Here is a 15,309-nt window from a genome sequence, read left to right as displayed (position 1 = left end):
GATTTAAAAGCTAACCATTTATACAACTATAAAACTTGAAAACGAAACGTTTTACATTTCACGGTAATATTTGGCCAAGCTGAGGAACACGGTTTAAAAGGCTCTCAAGCCAAGTCAGGTCGACTTAAAATTTCAACATAACAAGCCACACGTCTTCGCTGTTGGGTGATCTGCTGGATTGCTGGAAAGCATCCATGAATCATGTTGGAACTTGCATTACCTGCTGCTGCCTTACATTGTCCAGTCTTGAAAGATAGATAAGCTCTACTTCTTTACGCAGATTTTCCACTTCCAATACAAAATCTCTATCATTCTGTTCTAACATCTTCTGTAACTGCTGCCGCAATCCTTCCAGTGCCATATCCAAACGGCAAAACTCCTTGAATATTGAAACATCCACTGATCTAAGTTGTAAGAGATTCTTAATAGCTTGTAGGACCTGCACAAGACAAGGATCAATTGGCACACCGGAATTTTGCCACAATAAAAGAGGCTACATGCTGCAACATTACACATGACAGATTAATTAAATAATTAATTAAAACAGTCATTCCTCACAAGAACACAGAGCAAGAAGACCTATTTCCCAGTATTATTAATAAATAAACTAGTGATTTAAAAGTAGCCCCCCCACAAAAATCCAGAGAGAGAAGTATTAATAAAATATTGAACACAGTGTAGCACTTATATGACTACTGCAAGACAAATATATGCTCTACAACAATATCGTCTTCCCCCCGCATGAAGAAACACAACAATTAGTTTTTGAAACTAAACAGACATGGGTGAATGATTGAAAAAAGGAAACCTTTTCATGAAGATTGAGGTCGGGCGTTGCTGTTAGGTCAACGACAGATTTTAAGAGAAAATGATTGTTGAAAGGATGCAACTCTGATTCTTTTCCAGACTCTATCTGAAATTCCGCAATATCAGCAACAAGAACCATAGCCTTTATGCGTAGTCTGATATCAGCACTTGAATTACTCAGAATCTCCTGCGGGACAAGCCATGAACTGTTAGTGTAAGAATAAATAGAAACATCAGAGGATCACTACAAATTCATGCTTCCTACTCAGTCACCTGAAGTACTAATTCTCCAGCTCCCTTAAAGAACAATTCTTGGCCAGCTAGATTGTTTCTGATCAAGGCTGAAACAGCAAATAATGCTTTGATAGCTTCTTCTCTAGAACTAGATTTAACCATCATCATCAACTTTGGTAGTCCCCCAAGTTCCAGAACCTACAGAACCTATAATAGGTTACTTCGATATGCACAAGCATATTACACAAAAATTTAGACTAGTTCATACATGATACTATGGATTTTATAAGCAATGATTTAATAAAAAAATAAAAGATAAAAGAAAAGATGCAATGACATGTTCACATAGAACCTTGTATATATACCTGCTTCTGAACAACAGGATTATTTTGACTAGCTGTACCCAGTATCCATGCAGAAATTTTCCTGCTCTCAGGATCAGCATGCCCAAGTTCCCCTATGATTACAGCAAGACCGCCAAGTTTATGTAAATCTGACAAACAAATTGGAGTCAGCCTTCAATAGTGAGATTTGTTGAGGATGTTCAACAAAATGTCAGGGCAAAATTTTAAAATGATGGTTCAAACTGCATCAGTGTCTTTTCATCATAGAGTTTTCTGCGTGAACAGAGTTATGTAATTATATGGCAAAAAATAACAGAACAGTACATTATCTGTAGGACGCCAACCCTGTAAAAGATATGATTGTCAGTGTTACTGGCAATATTAGCTACGAGCTATAGCCAAATTCAACATATAACAAGTAGTGCAAGTACCAGTAGAAAAGGTGGAGACCTGAACAAGCATTTTTTAATTTTGTAAACGTCTGTGATACAAACCCATAAATCAAAAAATAAAAATAAAAATTGCTAGCATGAAATGTCAAAAAAATTGTTACAGTCTCTTCCTTGATTGTATAAGCTTGACAGCCAAAAAAATTGAAAATTATCTTCCAATTATGCCCCTATTTCCATGTGAATCCTAGAGATATCCCTATACAGCATACACCTCTAGGCTCTAGCCATTTGTTTTTAAGTTCTAGATTAATGTACTGCCTCATTCATTTTAGAAATCTAATGTGTGGAAAAACTTACTGCTTGATTAAATGAAAGCATCAGATTAACAATAATAAAGTAGTATTAACACACCATTTGCATTATCTATAGGCTCAACAAGAATTAAAAGTTCTTGCAATGCACGATGATGATCTTCCAAAGATAGTGATGAATTATTCAAATCCCTGATTGCAGTTTGCATCAACTGTGCGTCTGATGGCATTTTCAATTCCTCCACCAAATCCTGAACAAGACGATGCAGTAAGCAATAGTAAGTGCAGAAAAGTTTTTATATTAAAAAATGGCAATTAGTATAATGTCAAAACTTGACATAATAAAAAAAAACTGAAGAGAAGGAAAGTGGTCGACATGCTATATAATATGAAAGGTCTATAAGGTGTTCAAAACCTGTGTAAAATTAGAAAGGTAGCCGTGTGACACTGCACACATTAAAGTCATTTTAGCCCATCTTTTAAGTTCACATTAACTAAACTAACTCACAGGAGAATGTTATCAAAAGACAAAAATGTAAAATATAATTGTTGAACGCCGTGGCAAATGACATCCAGTAATTCTTTTGCATTAAAAAAAATCAAATTGTTATGAAAGCTTCGATTGCTGTAGCCTTTAATAAATTACAAGAATTCTACGATAATCTAACAAGGAACATTTATGTATAGATGTGCCGAGGGATGCAACTTATAATGTATTGGAAGCCTCATTTTTAGTTAATAAAACAATTAGAGTAACAAAAAGGTCATGTTATTAGCTTATTTCTAAGGTCATGGAATCTAATGCATACAACAAAATTAGCATATGAGAAGTATTAAGCCTTTACTATTACAAACCCTGTATATAGATGTGCCACGATGTCACTTCCTGAAATCAATCAGTATAGACTGTACAGGTGTCTACACATAATATTGTCGGTGTGCTTTTCTATTTTCTTCTTCTGATTACACTCCAATTAAGGAAATATCATTTTAAGAAAAAGAATCGCTGAACTTCAAATTGATGCTACACAAACCATACAAGCATAGTAGGAGATAATTATAAGGTGGACGATATACCAAGAAGATGTATAAAAAGCTATTAAACTTAACCTTGCTTTTAGTTCTTATTCTTTAATCAGTCCTATTCTACAATTTTAACCTAAAGCTTGACCACACGTGAACAGCATGTAAATCAATGCCTCCCACTCATCCATGATAAATCTTATAATTGAAAATTTACGATCTTATTATTTTCTGCACCATCAACTCCTCCATCCTATTTTCTTCTGCCTGGAATATTTTTTCCATTACACTTTTAATTTAATTCCCATCTATATCCCTATCCACTACATGCAAAATACTTGCAGATTGTATGTGACTGTATCAACACAGACAAAACAAACAATTTATCCAAAATTAGAAGATTTTATGACATAATTTATGGTTCTGAAAGCTAGAACTTAAATATTGACAGTAGTGACGTCTTTGAACAAAATGACTCCACTATTTCATCAGTGTATAAATCACACCTTTATTTCCATCTGACGCTTGTTTAGTTCACTGGAAGATAGACTTTGGACGTCTTTTGCTGTCTCCTGCAGCTTTGTGGGGTCAGAATGGCCTGTAAATTCCAAGAAACAATTCTTAAAACAACCAAACTAAATGCAGAGACGAAGTTTCAAAACTTATCCTTAAAATAAAAAAGTATTATCCACCCTGGAGGTGGTGGGATATGAAATTTACTGCACTTGTACCTTTATGCAAAGAAATGCATTAGCTGACTGTAATTATACTAGGAATTAGTAACAATCCGTAACCACTGTCATTAAACAATATAAGGGAACCTGATAAAGACACATTTAATTCGTTTAAATTCCCGAAAACCAGAAAAGCACACATTTAATTCGTTCTATTTCCGAAACCAAAATTTTACCACAAATTATTAAATAGGTACAGAAGTTTCCTCTACAAATAACAAACAGGAATATAGGGCTGCACATAGCCTGAGCAGGTTCCAGCTCAAAATGCAGTTCAATTTGGCTCAAAAAAAAACTTTAGGAGTTTTCCAGCAAGTCATATGTCCACGAACTATTTCACCAGAAACTTATCGTCCAAGAAGTTCACAAATCGCAGTACATGCAAATAGAAATTAGAATAACTTATCTACCTAAAAGAGCTTAACAAATTCAAATTCCGTCACATGTATACCAGTAGCAAGAACAAGTGGGTTCTAACGTTTAATACACGTGTCATCAATACACAATAGATGACTAAAAATTTAAGTCCACCAATCGAGACTGCTCAGATACCTTCCGCCAACCAATTCCACATAAAACGAGTGTCAACGACTTGTTCATAAAGAAGTCAAACTCAAGCCTCTCTAGTGTTACTCCCATACCTAACAAACACAATAAACAGCCTACAACCGCCATACCTCAACATACCTCCAAACTAATCAAAACTCCTAAACAAGACAGATGATAATATAGCAACTTAACATACAAGAAAATGCAGACAGAAAAGAAGAATCTAAAAGGAATGTTAGTTACAACAGCTGGCGGTAAGTTAGCATCTTTATTCTGATATAAAGTCCCAATGCACAAACAACTAGCACTATTTTTTACTTTTCACATACACCAGCAAAACAATGTTCTCTTATTTCTCTGTAAATAATATAGGTCTTCTTCTTCGTACGAGCTTTATCCTCTGCTTTAATGACGATATAGTATTTGCTAATTGCGCCAAAGACCTAACAAAATCTCCTTCCATTTCTCGAAAATCATCATCTCACACATCATCCTAAACGCGAGCTTCCCTACTGTACCAATCAAACACGAAAATCAACCTCCACTCCTAACTAAGACCTACCACGCCTACTCCAGTTTCTCGAAAACCTAAACACACACTTCACAAAACGCCGCTAAAACAAGCAATCAAAACTGACGAAACTCAACAAATCAGCACGAGATTGATGAAAATCATACCAATCGCCCACTGCAACATGCCGTCGAGAGACGAGAATCCGCCGTCCAAATCCTCCTGATTGTTGTTGAACACGGAGAGCGAATCATCCACGCTCTCCTTCCGCGACCGATCTGAGCTCTCTTTCACGCTGGACCAGATACTAGCTCGTCCTGATTCATTGTTCACGCCGCTCTCAGCTCTGTTTACACAAATTCCGATCAGGATAAACCCTAAAACTGCTGTAATTAGAAAACGAGACATTGTAGTGGACTCTCTAGCTTGTTGATGGTGTGTCTGTGTGTATGTATAGGTGTATGTATAGGTTGGGGGTTTTGACTTGTAAGTGGTGGTGCTTCTGCCGTTGATGTAAATGGGGAATGTTTTGTGAGCGGTGTGCCCCTCGCACACCTTGTTTTGTTTCTAAATTTATTTAAATTTAATTTCCAAGGAACTAGAAATATCGCCGGAAAATTATTATTTTTTTGAAACTGGCCAGAAAATTATTATTGACTTTAATATATTTAAAATATTTTAATAAGTTGTTTCAAATTTTTTAAGATCGTGTTTGATGAAGTATTGACATTTTGAGAAAATGAGATAATATTTGAAATGTTTAACAAATTTTTCAAATCGATGATATGACGTTTTTCATTTATCAATTAAAATTTAAGATATCATTCAGCAAATCTCGTTGATTGAAAATTATAAGATTTTAACCGGTTATAAATATGTTATTGAGATCCAAGTGTGTTATGTGATTTTGAATTCTTATTTCTTTTTTTTTTTAAGGTACTTCTTCTTATTTCTATTTTTGCTTATATCATAATATGAGTTTTCATATCGTTTGTATCTTTATATCACAGCAAAAAAGTAAATTTTATTACAAATCTAGTAATAAATTCATAAATTGAAGTCAAATTTTTCAGATCAAACGTCAGCCTCCCGTTATAAACACTCAAAATTCAAGATGAAATTTTATAGATCAATCGTTATATATGCTATTCAAACTCGACCATTACATACAAATACAATACATTTCTTGAATTTCAAACTGAAGTAGGGAAAAAAAATAGAAGATAACCAATTCTTTTAAATTTGTCATGAGTTGAACAAAACAAGCATCGGTTGTGACTATCACAGTCCCATTAGTGCGCATTAATTATCCATTAGGTTGCAAAAACATTGACACTATATAAGATACAAATTTTACATAAGTGAAACGTGGTGTATAATCAGTTAAGGATGTCATATATAGATTTTGTATAAGAGAAACACGTATAATCAGTTAAGGATGTCATATCTATATATGAGAAACATGTATAATCAGTTAAGGTTTATAGACTTCGTGCAGAAGTTGTTTTATAAGAACAAAATTTCCCTTGCACCATTACAATTACACTAGTCTTTCATATCTATGGTACTGTTTCGGGTTGTTGTTGCAGACAACAACAGCGGCTTTTTGCTGAAAAACAGGTAAAAAATTGTTTGATAAATCTAAAAGGAGTTTTTCTGAACAATAGTTTTTAACTGAAAAACTGCTTTTAGAAAAAACAGATCCTCCCTTACTTTTGGAAAAAGTTTTCTCTGCTTTTGTAGGAAGCTGTTGTAAATTTCTTTGTGGAACCTCACCAAAAAATTGTTTTTTTATATTTTTAACTCAAAATAAGCAAATATCAACCAAATTACTAAACAGTTATCTGATTTCTACAACAGCACTTTTTTTACCAGCACTTTTGCTGACCGCACAGCAATAAAGTCTTCAAAAACTGCCTTGCTGTTTTTGTTTTTGCTCTTTCTTTTTCTTATATCAATTAAAATAATTCTATTATTCTCGCATAATATAACAATCCCCAACATATACAGAAATAAATTCAGGAAGACAACATGAACTTCAAGATATCATCTTATAAAAATAATACAGGGTGTGATTTTACTCTAATCATTTCCTTCAAACAATAGGCGATGTAATAAACATAAAATTGGTTTTAGAGCATTACAAAATAATTGATGAATATTCTCTTTGCTGCAATAATCTAATACCAAATTTATGCAAATTTAATCTTACATATAAACTTGGAGCATATTATCCAAACATGTGTAGATGTTGCCGGTAAGAATAGTTTCATAAAAACGACCTAACATATAATGCAGAAGTACCATAAATACAGCTCGAGAAGTATTAACATATGCAAACATATATCTAGGTGTATATGCATAGATCTACACTATAGTTAACACAAAAATAATCGGAAGACGATGAAACTTCAAGAATACCAAATTAAATGAGAAAATTACATGTACAATATAAATACAACTCGAAAACCATACATGCTTAGCACAAGAAGTGCAATATGTGTATAATTTTGTAATTTTGAAGAACGTTATGTATAACGGTGCTCTTAAATATTTTTTTTGAAAAATATATGACTCTAATGAGTTGATACATTAAATATGATAATTCAACTCTACTCTTTATATTTACTCTTTATTCATATTTTATTATTAATTAAGAAAAAAATGAAAAAGGAATGAAAGAGAAATGAATATCAAAGATACAAATTTCTCTCTCATTCTATATTCTAAGTCGGCCGATGATGAACATTTCTCCCTTTTTCTCGTCAAAATTAATTAATGAACTCATTCTATTTTTTAAGTCAACCGATGATGATGACGTATCTTCCCTTTTCTTGTCAAAATTAGTGAACGAGTATCAAGTCGTATATTTTTATAGACTACATATCCAACAAGGATTTTTTAGATTTTCTACTGATGTGATTTTGAGAATCGAATATTAAGCCACACATTTTTGAAAATCGGATATCTAGATCTGTTTGGACAAGTTTTTCCCCCAAAATTTAAGAACTTATTTTGTCAAAAAATACATATTTTTACAAAAAAAATAGATATTAATATAAGGAGATTCTGTATATTTATTAAGAACCTATTTCAGAGAAAAAAAATAAAATTTTATATATTTTTCTCTAGAGATAAGTTTTATTTCTGAAAAATAAGTTTAGACAAATGACCACCTAGCTTGATAGGTATTCAAAGTATCTTATCCAATTTTTTTAGGAAAGTTCATTAAAAGAAACTCTAGAAAACTAAGAAAATTAATTTCTTGAATATCTAGATGACAAAAGATAACATCCCACCTAATTTTTTAAGATAAACAAACAAATTACCTAGAAAACTTATTAAAAGAATTACAATATTTTTGGCATTCCTCAATCCTGAGTAAGAAATTAAAGACAAAAATTTAATAAGGGGCGGACCGCGGTATTAGATAAAATTAAGGGCCGCGCCGCCGCGGGGAGTGAGCAGAGATGAGCGGTCCCAGAGGTGGAAGTAACAAAAAACACTCCACCAGAACAAAGCAAGATGAAGATCAAGACGAAGTGGAGAAGCTTCTGAGAGCTACAGAAGATGATATTTTACTCAAACTCAGCGTTGATTCTCACATGTCCCGTGGCTCTTCTTCTCATATTATTCACCCAGATCTCGACCGTCGATTCCAAGCCCTCCGATCATCATCCTCATCGTCCAATTCCAAACCAAAGGCCTCTGTCAGAACACCTGATGCCAAATTGAATAAGGAATTCGAATCTGTTGTTAAGGAAAATGATGGAGATGGAGATGATTTGTTTGCGAGATTCACTGCTTTGAAGGCCACGCTTCCTTCGTATTCGAAGGAGAGTGGAAATGTGGGAAGTGATGGTGTTGATGGAGATGAGGTGGATGAGGTGATCCGCTGGGCGATTGATGCTGCTGCTCTCGATCCTTCCCCGCCTTCTGATGATGATGCTACAGATGCTAGCAGCGATGATCAGACTGATGATGACGAGGACGAAGATGATGATATCAAGAAGAAAGACAAGAAGAAGAAAGGGGCGCGGAAATGAGATGTAAGATCAATTCTGCTGTAATGTTACCATTTACCGGAGTTTTGAGTGAAATTCCAGCTGCAGTTTTTCTTTACATTTTTGATTGCTTGCTTTCGAATTAGATATCACTCAGTGTCTATGGTTTTATAGTGTCGTCTGTCAATCTGAGCGTAGGGAACGTAACAAACATAACGGGAGAGATTTCTATTTCTAAACCGACTACACATGTCACATGGTGTGTGACTTGGAAAGCAAATTTTACTATACCAGAAAGATGATTTACAAATGTGTGTGAATCGAAGAATATGAAAGAGTCCCCTTATACACGACTAATACATATGGCTAGATGATAATATAATCTAACAGGGAAATGGTGTAAGGTGAGTTGGATGATCGAGATCAGCTTACTAGCCAGAACTAGATGCTTGAATTCACCCCCTATATATCTCTTGCTATCGTTCTTCTGAGGTTCACCATGTCCCTTTACGTGTACAACCTTTTTGTATGCTACAATTTCAATGTTTCCGAGATACTGCAAACATAGCACCACATCACCACATTCAATAACCATATAGATTGAAAGCAGACTGACTATAAGAACATGCATTGCCATATGTATATCATTAAGCCTAAGCTTTGGAAACAAATGACAACCGCATGCAGGTATATTACCTGCCTAATATGTTGGAATTAACGGAACTCGTCATGGTACCCATAATCATCTTCATCTTCGCTGAATATTGCACTATAGAATACGTAAGGGTTATCAATCATCTCAGCTAAGGTCAGATGTCCATCTTTATCAGTATCAGCCTGCAGAAATCAGAAATGAGATCCTCAAAGTGGAAATGACATAAACTATATATGCTAATCCTCAACAATTCTTGTTATTCCTGACTCCTAACAAATTATTAATTAACAGTGTTGATTCCCAGACCCAGGCTTACGTTCCTTTAAACTCAGCAGACTATATGAACTAAATATAGGTTTTGGACAGTAGGGAGCATAAGGCGGTGTATTATGTTCTTAGCAGTGTCGATTATTTACCTACAAGCTAAACTTAAAATGGAATATCAAACAAAAACGAAGAGCTAGAACCATAACTCCGTAAGAACACGAACATAACCCGGGAGAAAAATTGAAATATAATGGTCATTCTAACTCTGCCTGCAGAATCAGGGTAGCTATTTTAGAGCTATATGACATATATCTGGAAACTAAACATACTCATAGCCAGGTGACAGTGTACCAGACTAAATTCTGTCAGATTTTTTATCAATCTTATTGAAAGGAAAATTGAGATATATAAAATGCAAAAGCTTCCACTAACAAAACAATTTTGCACATGCTTGTGCGCTAAGGATTCCTACTCTATGCACAGTGTCGAAGAAATCATAAAAATGTTGAACACTCTAATAAAGAACAGCGAAGTGTGGATTTCTTGATACTTGAGGTATCTGAGTGCTCTAGTTCTGTTAAACTTGACACTGCACAGCTAGCTTACACACAAAAACAAACTCCTTTCATCAACCACTATATACCAATGCCACAGTTGAAGTTTTTACTTGGCAAATAGCAGAAGTTATATAACTGAAGCTACATATTAGCAACCTTAATAGGTAGCAATTCACATTGCAGAAATAAATATATTTGAAGGTTGCAAAAAAACCTTTGGTGGTTGCTTGCACACATATAAACTCTCCATAGGCCATGGAGAGAAGTAATGTTCAATTTATTATTGACTGGTAAACTTTTGCCTATACAATCAGAGTGCATTGCTCTATGTCATGACATAAATGAGCAAATTCTGTGGCAAATCTTATCTACACCTAGCCTAAGAGCCTGTTTGCCTGGACTTAAAGCCCAGACTTTAAGCCATTTTCGACTTTAAGCTCAAAATTGTCTGTTTGTGTAAAAAGTCAGAAGTCGGATGAAAGTTAGAAATAAGCCGGAAACTGATTTGAAGCCAGAAGTTAGTTTAAGGTACTTTTTAGTTTTTTCAGTGACTTAATTTTTTTAAACTTTTTTTTTCTTGATAAAAATTACCCATAAATCATAAGTTACCCATAAATAACTTTTATTTTTATTATTATATTTTTAATAACCTATAAGTTATTAGTAAGTCAAAATTACCCAAACAGACATTTTAAACTCTCACCTTATCACATTAAGTCACGTTAAGTCATAATTTTAAGCTCAACCAAATGGGCTCTAAATTAGATACAGTTTTCAGCATTGTCATCTCAGTTGGTACCTGTTGGATGACAAAGTCTGCCTGTTGTTTAGCATAATAATGCTCCGATGGATGAAGTTTTCCAATTATAGTCAGCAGTTCTGTACCTGATAAATATCTGTAAAACTGAAGTTAGCTAACATATGTGATTATATTTATCCAAAAGCATAAAGTCGGTTGATTTTAGAAGGCTGTCAAATTTAAAAGATACCCATCATTGTCTGAGTCTAGCTCCGCAAACAACTTTTTGGCTGGAGCATCCCTAGAGTCATCCAACCCATGTGACGAATTATGACCAACGTCTTCATAGTTCCGTACAAGATCAAATAGCCCATGAAAAAATTCTTTAAAATTAAGCTTGCCATCTTTGTCCGTATCTCTTTCCCTGAGGGAAGATAAAATCAAGACATAAGTAGATCAGAGCTTCGCCAATTAAACTTATGTCTCCATTATTGCTCGCGAGAAACGGTAAATATATTCCAGTAAACAGTAAACTGCACGCAGCACATGACTATCATCATAGGTAACACCTTACAGAGTTAAGTCGTACAAAATTTGATTTTTGTTTATTTGTAGGCTAGATCAAAAAATAGGTAAGAAATTGTCTGTCTAAGCTTTACAGGATTGGTTTTTAAATACAAAAAAAAAACAGGGGATGCATTTTTATCTTAGGAAGGAATATTGCATGTAAATGTGATTACTGGTATGGATACATATCCAGCATCTAGTACAGCTAAACCTACAAAAAGTGTGCAGCCAAAAGTAAACAAGCTGAATATTTTTGCATCTCTTTCATTCAACTCCCATCTTCATCTTCTTTTGTCCGAAGTTCAAAACACCTATCATGTATATTTCTTAATTTTTTATTTTTTTTTTGTAGTATTATAGCACAAGCAACGTTGAATAGTGTGGTATATAGTCAGTCCGGTGTATGGTACAATTAGCCTCTAGATGCATATTCTCATTAAAGCAAACAACATAAATTTTCTTACAACTTGGACAGATGCATTAATAGTTCAGCTTTAAATTAATTAGCAGTGACCGAACAAAACAAACCATTCAGTATCATTATAAAGCACAATAAAAAACAATATCTCGATTGGAAATTTGATACGAGCTAATTTAAAGTTTCAGCAACTATTTTACATTACTATCAGTACAGAAACAACAAAACACTGTAATACTGATACCTTACTTCTTCATTGCACAACCATTGAAATAGCATGGGACTACCACTGTCAGCTGGATGCAAAAAGCTGAAAATATATTAAAAAAGATAATTCAGTATAGAAAATTGTAGCTAAATAAGAAGCAATCATAATAAAGAGAGCCTATATATACTGTCTAATTAAGCGAGCTTCTGCTTGGTTATATATATTTTCTACATTCTGCTTGTTATACTTACTTGTTGAATTCTGTCAAGTTTAAAACTCCATCTCCATCTGCATCTGATGCATTGAAATGCTCCTCTTTCCACCAACCCATATTATATCCAGATGAATCATTATCTGGTAAAGGGAAATAGCACAATTAAGTTATTACAATATCCTAACATGATATTACATTAAATGCTTATCTTTCAAGGCGGAAGAGGGAATATAGGACCATGCACAGACTCTTAGTTCATTTAAATCAAATTAACATTGCGGAAGCCAAGGAATTAAAATAAAATGTCCAAAAGTGTTGTTCCAAATTCTTCTACAGGAAACGGATGTTCTCAGAATCCAAGTGCAGCACAGATATTAAGATATATAATTACACTCTCTTGGGATCCATGGTAGAAGAAAGTGGTGGTTGTTTACTACTATAATAGAGGAGAAAATTGATATAACTACCTACTACAGAAACATGAAGGAAACATCTTCGGTGACCATAATGTAGCTATAATATATCACAGTTCGGGATTACTAAGGCAGCCAAAAAAGGAAATTGCAGATCCAAAATATTATGCAAGAGAGAAAAATATAAGTGACTGAAATTTGGATTTGAAGTTCATATTTAGGAAATCCCATTAAACAATTTTATAATTTGTCTGATATTCAGAAGATGTCCTGCACCGCCAAGACTGTTCACATCACATGTAGTGTATCTTTAACAATGAGAAAGTGGTGCTTTAAAGTTTAAACTAAGGCAATTAAAGACAAATTGTCTATTGTTATACTATTCTACAGCTCATATATGCTTGTAACTTAGCTTGATACAAGAATATAAGTTTCATTTGGTACATTTCTACTTAACTTTCCAATTAAGTCAGTAACCTATAACCTTTAAGTAGGTGCTCATGTATAATTGTATAGTTTTATTTCATCTGAGCTGTTGATATACAAACGCAAGTATGTGAAGTGTAATTGCACTCGGTGACTCTTTCTATCTCTTTTCTTGTCTTCCTATCTATCCACTTCTCTTTTGAATCACTAAATTATCTCTTTCCATTTTCTGACCCAAGTCTATTTTTCCCTTCATTCATATATAGATCTCAGTCAGACCCATTTTGAGCCTAACATAGATAGAGGTGTCATTATGCAACTACAGATACACACAAATATACTGACTGCTTTGACTTCCTAGCAAGAATTTGCAGGCAATTCTGCACTATTATAGTACTAAAATCCAAGGATCCATGGAAAAACAATATTTAAAAAGGAAGGTCTAACTAGTCCAGAATAAGGTGCATAATTTGCTTTGTTAAAATGAGAGTCATTTAAACTTGGTTTTTGCCATGTTCTCTGTTGCCAAAAGGCAAACTTCTAGGGTTTCAAGATTAGCAATGGTATTCAACTTCACATGGTAAATGTAGGCATCAAGAAGCTATTAGGAATCCATAGGCAATAGTTCCATCACTATTAATAAGCCTAAAATAGAGCTTCTTTCTTTGTATGTACAGACAATAGTTTATCCTTTCACTCCAGCATACTTGTAAGGAGCAGAGCTACCATGTGAATTTCTTTTGAAGCTAACATTGATTAAAAATACATATTCACAGAAGATAATTCGAAAAATCATGATGGAACACAAAACAAACAGCAATCACATACTGAGTACGGGTTGGACATTCGACACTTGGACTAGGATACTTATTTTAGGCCAAAAACATGTACTACATTTTTCACGATGTTGCAGAGACACTTGGACGTGCATTCATGCTGATCAGTTCTAGCATAGTCCGAGTAACAAAGGTAGTAGTAGACTAGTAGAAATGGCTTAAACTTTACAACTAAATGGAAGCTAATGCCATGCTATTACATTATTGTCACAGTTCTATATGATTCCCAAATCCAAGTAAAATCTAATCCTAATACGCAAAATCTTCAACCTAAGCAAATTACTTCTTTATAACATCACCTACATTTTACCAATCACACCAATACCAACTAAAACTCAAAATTCAAAATTCCAACAACTCATAAACGACACAACAATCACCTGATTTCCTGGTCCAGCTAGGCGGATCATACTCATCATACGACACCAACCCATCCCGATTCTTATCATGAATCTCCATATCCCTCTTACTCCTATACAAAGTCTCCCTCTGCGCCTGCTTAACATTCCACTCAGTGAACTCATCCTCACTCAAAACCCCATCTTGAGGCCTCACATCAATTTTCGGAAACAACAGCACAATCCTATTAGTGACATTAAACTTGTCCTCATCATTCAAATAGTCCTCAGCGTCCATAAAATCCTCCCACTCGGGCTGTGATTCTTGGCCCGGGGCAGGCTGATCGAGCTGGAACTGGGCCTTCTCCCACAGCCTGTCCTCCCTCTTTCTCTCGATATTGGCGACAATGGGGTCGAAGGGGATGTGGGTGGGCTTGGAGTGGTCGGAGAAGGAGAAGTTTGATCGGAGTTTGAGGCGGCGGTGAGGGTGGTGAGAGGGTTTAGTGGTGGGGGAGTGGGAAATCAAGAGGAGGAGGAGAATGGCTAGTGTAATGTAGATGATTACGGAGACTTGACCCATTTTGTGAAGATCTGATGAAGGGGTGTGTGTGTGTTTTTTGCAGACTTGTTGAAGAAGAAGAAGAGGAGGAGGAGGTGTTTAAGTAAATCCAGTAATGAACTTCACTAATCATATGATTAAGCAACATGACAACACAAAAGAATGAAGGATGAAACTATGAAGGAAATTTTTTAAAGAGTTAA

General features: G+C 34.6%; 3 protein-coding genes across 4 annotated transcripts; 1 reads left to right on the top strand and 2 right to left on the bottom strand.

The window, feature by feature from the left end:
* Window positions 1–5,480, bottom strand: LOC108196822 (uncharacterized). The gene is made up of 7 exons (XM_017364267.2): window positions 5,073–5,480; window positions 3,618–3,709; window positions 2,189–2,339; window positions 1,407–1,534; window positions 1,081–1,239; window positions 809–994; window positions 1–439 (listed from the first exon to the last, which is right to left on the bottom strand). The coding sequence occupies exons 1-7, from the start codon at window positions 5,311–5,313 to the stop codon at window positions 200–202; spliced, it is 1,197 nt and encodes a 398-aa protein (XP_017219756.1). The 5' UTR covers window positions 5,314–5,480; the 3' UTR covers window positions 1–199.
* Window positions 5,481–8,266: 2,786 nt separating this feature from the next.
* LOC108193435 (uncharacterized) lies at window positions 8,267–9,029 on the top strand. Its single transcript, XM_017360085.2, has one exon. It carries the CDS (start codon window positions 8,376–8,378, stop codon window positions 8,949–8,951), a length of 576 nt encoding a protein of 191 aa, XP_017215574.1. The 5' UTR covers window positions 8,267–8,375; the 3' UTR covers window positions 8,952–9,029.
* Window positions 9,030–9,173: 144 nt separating this feature from the next.
* LOC108193436 (uncharacterized) lies at window positions 9,174–15,263 on the bottom strand. 2 transcript variants are annotated; one of them, XM_064081677.1, is made up of 7 exons: window positions 14,590–15,263; window positions 12,572–12,674; window positions 12,357–12,422; window positions 11,378–11,551; window positions 11,188–11,284; window positions 9,610–9,746; window positions 9,174–9,465 (listed from the first exon to the last, which is right to left on the bottom strand). In XM_064081677.1, the coding sequence occupies exons 1-6, from the start codon at window positions 15,125–15,127 to the stop codon at window positions 9,624–9,626; spliced, it is 1,101 nt and encodes a 366-aa protein (XP_063937747.1). In that variant the 5' UTR covers window positions 15,128–15,263; the 3' UTR covers window positions 9,174–9,465; window positions 9,610–9,623. The 2 variants fall into 2 exon arrangements, with proteins under 2 accessions (XP_063937747.1, XP_063937746.1); XM_064081676.1 differs by having other exon boundaries at window positions 9,606–9,746; window positions 14,590–15,262.
* Between the last annotated feature and the right edge of the window lie 46 nt (window positions 15,264–15,309).

Source organism: Daucus carota, chromosome 7 (genome assembly GCF_001625215.2).
Source record: "Daucus carota subsp. sativus chromosome 7, DH1 v3.0, whole genome shotgun sequence".
In the NCBI taxonomy this organism is placed as follows: domain Eukaryota; kingdom Viridiplantae; phylum Streptophyta; class Magnoliopsida; order Apiales; family Apiaceae; genus Daucus; species Daucus carota.
This window is presented reverse-complemented; position numbering and strand designations above follow the sequence as displayed.